Source organism: Hemisphaericaspora subhashii (genome assembly GCF_019202705.1).
Source record: "Hemisphaericaspora subhashii strain CBS 10753 chromosome Unknown scaffold11, whole genome shotgun sequence".
Taxonomy (NCBI): Eukaryota; Fungi; Ascomycota; class Pichiomycetes; order Serinales; family Debaryomycetaceae; genus Hemisphaericaspora; species Hemisphaericaspora subhashii.
In genome coordinates this window covers 197,740-204,607 of record NW_026057439.1, presented here as the reverse complement: position 1 = coordinate 204,607, position 6,868 = coordinate 197,740, and the positions used below count along the sequence as shown (strand labels likewise).

The 6,868-nt window shown below is 35.6% G+C and overlaps 3 protein-coding genes across 3 annotated transcripts; 1 reads left to right on the top strand and 2 right to left on the bottom strand. All coding sequences in view use genetic code 12, as the record gives it.

Annotated features, from left to right (window-relative positions):
* Positions 1 to 1,691: 1,691 nt before the first annotated feature.
* On the top strand, positions 1,692 to 2,879 carry YOX1 (Yox1p; the record flags this gene model as incomplete). The annotated part of the gene is made up of 1 exon (XM_049410032.1): positions 1,692 to 2,879. The coding sequence occupies one exon, from the start codon at positions 1,692 to 1,694 to the stop codon at positions 2,877 to 2,879; it is 1,188 nt and encodes a 395-aa protein (XP_049260881.1).
* A 1,191-nt stretch (positions 2,880 to 4,070) lies between these two features.
* Positions 4,071 to 5,480, bottom strand: RPS18 (40S ribosomal uS13 domain-containing protein; the record flags this gene model as incomplete). Its single annotated transcript, XM_049410031.1, has 3 exons — positions 4,071 to 4,270; positions 4,592 to 4,974; positions 5,434 to 5,480. 3 exons carry the CDS (start codon positions 5,478 to 5,480, stop codon positions 4,071 to 4,073), a joined length of 630 nt encoding a protein of 209 aa, XP_049260880.1.
* A 426-nt stretch (positions 5,481 to 5,906) lies between these two features.
* On the bottom strand, positions 5,907 to 6,800 carry YML6 (mitochondrial 54S ribosomal protein uL4m; the record flags this gene model as incomplete). Its single annotated transcript, XM_049410030.1, has 1 exon — positions 5,907 to 6,800. The coding sequence occupies one exon, from the start codon at positions 6,798 to 6,800 to the stop codon at positions 5,907 to 5,909; it is 894 nt and encodes a 297-aa protein (XP_049260879.1).
* Positions 6,801 to 6,868: the final 68 nt, after the last annotated feature.

Here is a 6,868-nt window from a genome sequence, read left to right as displayed (position 1 = left end):
CAATAATCGGTGACTTCTGAAGGTCATCCGTCTGTAGATCGTACTGATCAAGAAACGTCTTCCTCTGTTACATCAGATTCACCCAAAATTGACGATGAAACCTCTAAGGACTTTCAAGAATTCCCTACCAAAGCTGAAAGCTGTCAAGATTTATGACTGGTCAACCGAGATCATTCTTTAACGAACGTCCACCATCACTGTCCCGTTCAGTTACTTCAAATTTTGAGGGCACTGACAAATGCGAGACCGAAACGACGTGTGGTATATCATCTTCAAACGTGGTACCAATAAAATCCGACCACAGCATTCTCACAATTACAACGAAAGCAATTGCTGATGACGGGGCCAAGTATGTAGTCTCGTTAAGGGTTCTGCCTAAGGAGGAATTGATATTTGTTTCACAACTCAACAGGCTGGTTCTGGAACCATTAAGGAGTCCGGCGAAGAAACAATATCAATTGACCCGAGTATAACTTCGGTTCGACTAAGGGTAACGGATTGCTTTCCTGGAGCTGCAACATCTAATGGTACTTTTATGTTGCCAGCTTTGATTGAATTATTAGCTGCTTTAACTTTTTGATCTTGGTCTCTGAAGAAATTATCTTTTCTTTTGGGTTTAAGCTTGTCAAACTTGGTAATCTCTCTTTATGCTAGGTTTGAGATAGATACTAAAAATATACTCATCTATAATTATGTATATTGAATCAATAAGCAAACCTTCCGAAGGTGCCGCCGTAATATCCAGGAATGGGCTGATAATTCTTGACAAGAAGAAATTTAAAGTGGACATTCCATATGAATAGCACAAACAGAAGGGGGGGGGGGGGGGGCACTTCTCCCAAAAACCCTCTCCCCAATAAACCCTTCATTCCAATACCTAATTACAAACATATGCGAGTAATAAAGCTGGTTCTAGACAATTATTGGATAGAAAGAATATTCTTGCTTCGCGTCGTAATTAGTTTTGTCTACATTTCGGCTAACACCCTTTGAACAAACACCCTTTGAGTAATTTCACGTATTTGTGTTAAAATCGAAATTAATTTGGTAAATTGATTTCCTAAAGAAGGATCTTAGAAGAAATATAGTACTTCCTAATAAGGAAATTGACACCAATTTCTGAAACAAATTTAAAAAGATCAGAATCGTATAGTAAAATTATTGAATCAAAAATGGAAAACTTTTCGCGTATTTTGTTTTTCTATAAATAAATTGTCATTGTTTGAAAGAATTTATTACGCATCGTAAAATTAAAAAAATAATTGGTTTTACATTTTATGGCATGTAAATTGTTAAAAGACGCGAAATTTTAATTAAAATCATTTAAAAAATAAATCTTGATTGAAAAATTACAAAATGTAAACAAACCTATTTAATCGTTCATTACTTAACCCAATGTTTACTTAAATTACGTACATTCTTAATTAATTAATTACCTGCTCTCTTAATTGAGATATCTCGCGTTTCAGAACCCAAAACAAAAGAAAACAATGCCAATTTAAAACAAAAAAACACCTAAAGTTTTTTTTGGAATTTGTAAACACAAACCCAAGTGACACGCTAAAGATTCTTTTGATTCAAAGTTTTTATAAATACTCTCTTGCTTTCTTCTATCTTATTTTTCATACTTAATTACATAACTTTCTATAATCCGATCTTCCCATCAGTCTACCACATAACTTTTATACCAAATGATGCATTTACAAACACCAAAGAGAGCTTTGCAACCCTCGACACCACCTTCTAATATTCAACCTACCAAGAAACCATGTTTGCCACCTTTGTCTTCCATATTATCGACTGCTCAACTCAATCACATTAAGGATCATCCTTTAAGTAATTCAAATAGTCCAGTATTACATCAAGTACCTCAATTACCATCAATAGATTCATTCTCACCTATAGAGCCTATGATTGTGGCCTCTACCCCAATCACCAATAAATACTATCATATTTCACAAGTGGCAAATACCCAACATTTCACTACATTGCCAACACCTACTTCATCAGCAAAACCAATGAAAGATCATAGATCAGTTTCTCCTAAATCATCACCAACTTCATCAGATAAATCATATGCATTCATTTCTCATTCACTTGCTACTTTCCCTCTGCAAGAGCCATCAATTGATAACGCGCCATTGGCAAGAAGGAAAAGAAGAAGAACATCACCTAATGAATTAGCTATATTAAATCAAGAATTTGAAATAGGTACTACTCCAAACAAAGCAAGAAGAATAGAAATTGCTTCTAGGGTCTCAATGACTGAAAAAGCTGTTCAGATTTGGTTTCAAAATAAGAGACAATCATTAAGAAAACAACTGAGCCATGAAAAGGAAGTAACAGTGTTACCTCCAAGATATGTTATTGCTGGTCCAATATCTTCCAATAATACTTCTCCAGGTGCTGTATCTGCTCAGATCATTTCATCTACTCCTACTAAACCAATATTTACCAAATCGGTCTCATTACCAGTTTCTCCACCACGCTCCTTATCATATCCTCCTCCGCCCCACTCGATAGCTCAAAGCACTCCATTGCCTCCAAGTCGTCATAGCCCTGCTCATGGCTCAGCAGATGAATCAAATATCTCATTGGATGATTCAATGATACATATATCATCCTCGAAAAGAACTAGTTTTGTGCTAAATGAAACTAGAAAAAAGCAACCCCAAGAACTTAATAGTGAAAATACTGCCACTATGACATTTAAGTTAATTCCATCTTCCAATACAAAGATTACCGAGAAATTACATCAAGAATCTGAAAGAAAACCATTGGCAGAGATAAATACCAATAGGATAAATTTACCACCTATTAAGAAAGCATCAATTGCGGTTGAGAATTTGTTATCTTTGAGAGGTGGGAATTGGAACTAGAGATGGGGAGGTGTAGATTTGTAATGTTTTTAATGATTTCTTTTCTTCTGTATAAAAATTAGAACGTATAGCGTATGTATTATTACATGTATAATATCATTAAATTTAGAATTTGTAGAACATCAATTCGTAATTCTTGTAAATCAGGTCAAGAAATTAATTAAACTTTCGTGTCAGATCAAAAGGGGTTCAAGGGGAATGAAGGAACGGTCCCTTTGTTGCATTTAGCGAACTCAAAAACGATCTTCATGACAATTCGTTATTTTTTTTATAAAATGGGTGGTTTAATGGGGTGCAGGATTTCCTATTTCGGAAAAATAGGTGCATGACAAAAAAATAATTCTATGTTGTTAATCTGAATTTATTTTTTAATCTCTCCATAGGACTTAAGCGAAAAAAGTTGCGAAACACGAGAGAAGTGAATTAAAAATGCGAATTTTGTACTCTCCACAACCATATAATAAGGTACCGTGTCATTTCCTTGGAGAAAAAAATCAGTCGCTGCATCATCTGAAAGGGGCCCAAGGTACTTCGCAAAGTCACAACATCAATAATGTTGGTACTTGCGGAGGAAAGGAGAATTAAGCTACGAGTTTTGTTGGAGACGGCCACTTATACTTAAAATCCTTTACGTGTGGCATCGCTTTGATATTAGGAGAAATAATTCTATTGAATTTACAAAGATTGACTATATGAAGTTGATTCCTTCGTGCTGTATTATTTTATATGTATTTGTAGAATTTCGTACAATCCAATTTTTTGCAGCAATTCCCACGAAAAAAAATGTGTGGATACTTTCAGAATAAGACAATCATCAAGTTTTGGTAGAGTAAGGTTATAAATTACATACAACGAAACCCAATAATTACAGTCCGAAATTTATGCCAAATCTTCAAGAGGATACGAATTACCTACATGTACAAAGAGAAGAAAAGAGCAGAAAGAATCCCAGTCTATTTCGCTTACTTAAGGTTCAAACAGCTCTCTCTGACCCCACTTACTGACACTAGCATTGATTCACTCCGACTTGTCTAACGGACCTTCATTTCAGTTACCCCCTTAAGTTCCAACTAAGCAAGCACTTATATGCCAATTACAATAACAGTTTACCAATAATGCTAAAAGCAATTGGAAGCGCCGGTATACTGCTGCAATTACATTTCGGTCATGGAAATCGATGATTTACCGTCGTCATAGTGTAAATTCGTCGTGAGTACTGTCTTGGACGTTTTCTAATGTCCAAGAATATTTGGGGAAGGCTTCCTCTAGTCGCTTCTTTTCTTCTTCTTCGTCGAATCTTGTATTCATACTGTCCCACCAATCAAGAACATAGATAGCTTTAAGTGAGTGAATGACTTCGAAAGATCCTCCCATTATACTTAAGGTGTAATCTATTTGTTTAGAGTCGATGCAGAAATATGAAGAAGCTCGAATTTCGTAGAACAAGGTTGTCTAGAAACTATGCCAAGTAAACTTTAAAGATAATCGATTCAACAATAGGCATAGTCTACATTCGGCCTTAATATAAATTTACAAGGTATATATTAGTACATCAATATTTTCAAATTTTTTATATGATTTCGTTTATTTAATAAAATTAAATTACATGTAGAAAGTTATTATTAAACAAAAAGAAGGAGATATTTCAAATTAAAAGCCACTATAATATAAGCGTAAAACAACCTCATTTCTTCAACTTGTTTAACGTAAACCACGGGAGGTGGTCTTGGTATGTTGACCTCTGACCTTAAGACCCCAGTAGTGTCTGATACCTCTGTGAGCTCTGATTTTCTTTAATCTTTCTAAATCATCTCTCAATTTGGATTCTAAGTTGTTAGCCAAGACGTGGTAGTCCTTACCGTCAACGTGGTCCTTTTGTCTGTTTAAGAACCAAGCTGGGATCTTATAGTTGGTTGGGTTTTGCATGATGGTGACAACTCTTTCTAATTCTTCTTGGGTTAATTCACCGGCACGCTTGTTTAAATCAACATCAGCCTTCTTACAGACCAAGTTGGCGTATCTTCTACCGACACCTCTGATTTTGGTCAAGGCGTACATAATCTTGATTCTACCATCAATGTTGGTATTTAACAAACTAAAAGAGATTATGTTAGTATGAAATGCTTTATATAATGACATAAAAATTTGGAGATGACGCCCCTCTGGATGAATGTTTGGAGATGTTTTGGATGTGAACAATATAAGTTATGAGCAGATGTAGTTCGTTTAGTAGTGGTTGTTGCTCTCGAGAGAGATTGGCACTTGAAAATTTTGGATATTTTCTATGGAACGTATTCGATGTTGGTAGATTCAATTTCTTGTAGTTGATAAGATGGTAGCTAATACTGACAGTAGTGTTCTATCAAACACGACGTATATTATACATATATCATGATATGAAGGTATAGTTGAATAGTTTATCCCAAGCCTTTAAAAAATTTTCATCTCTTCTTGTCTTCATCCACTGTTCATTCTATTCTAATTTTTGTCTATTCTCCAAATATTGTAAAACGTCCAGGGGTGTTGTATCCTCTTGATTGCGATAGGAACATACCGTAAAATGTGTTGGAATGAACCTTGTTCTTGGACAACTAATGGCATCTTGACTTAATCCTTTACTGTGTGTATCAATTCAAAAAGACTATTATTAAAAATTCTGAATTGAAAATTTTCTATAAAGGATTTTTTTTCTCGCACTCTGTTGATTGTGATTGTTAGGGTGAGCTACAATTAGTGAGAGTGAAAATGAGAGAGAACCACTAACAGTAAATTCAGAGTGCGCAATTCTCATAGAGAGAAAAAAAATTAAAATGCGAAATTGTAATGGACACTACCAATGACTGCATAGAAACATGGTCAGGGCACAGCCCTAATCTATCGCACGTGATTAATAATTCTACCTAATATCAACAACGACTGTCTCGGACATTCAGCAACTACAACTGCTTAATGCATTATTCATATAATTTCATTCTATATACATGAATTATTATTATGGCGATTATATATTATACAAGCTCACCTTATCTAGACTGTATGTTTACCTATGATCCATTGTAAAGCTGGTAATTCAACATAGATACGATTAGCCTTTAAGATATCTCTAACATCTACATCTTCTTTAGTCTTTACAATAAACTTCTTACTATCTCTTTCTTTGGCACTCTGACTCAAGTTATCTCTCTTAGAATTAGTAATAAACAACAACCCCTTTCCCTTTACATTATGGCTCTTCGCAAATTTATCATAAACCAATGGATCACAAACATTAAAATCAACAATCGATCCATCCCCTTTTCTATCTGATTGAACCTTTCCTTCAGGATCAGCACCAATAATAAATAAATTCCCAGCCTTATATTGTTCACTAAACGCACTAGACCAGGCTTTGGAATAAATCTTGTCCGGCAATTCAGTTGACCAATCATGTGGAGCTTGGATTACATGCGCCTTGATGGCATTATACAAATGGGGTGAATTTGCATCACCTAAACGAGCCCTACCGGTCCCCTTTTGAGGTCTTACTTTTCTATTTGAAAATAATTTGTCTCCTTTGGTTGGTGCCCAATTTGATCCAACTCTCTCACCATCGGCTTCAAATACTACTGCACTCCATAATATATCTTTTCTTTCTGGCATGGTGAAGAATTTGGCTGGAAGGGGGATGAAGGTGAATGGATTGAGGGATGGGAAGGCACGTAAGGAACCTAAGGTGTATTTAGCAGGTTGGACATTGTGGAAGACTGGTTCGTCAATTGTGGTAGTAGTGGTTGATTCTGCAACGTCAACAGTGGCAGTGGATGCGCTGCTGGTAGTGGCGGCAGCAGAAGCGGTTCCGGCAGCAGTGGTAGCCACAGCGGCAGATGCAATAGGGGTTGTAGTAGCAGCAGTTGCCAACTGACGTATTGATTGTCTAAACATGGTTACGTATTATATGAAATGTGTATGTAGTTGATTCAAAATGCAAGAAAATACAAAAACAATAAAAC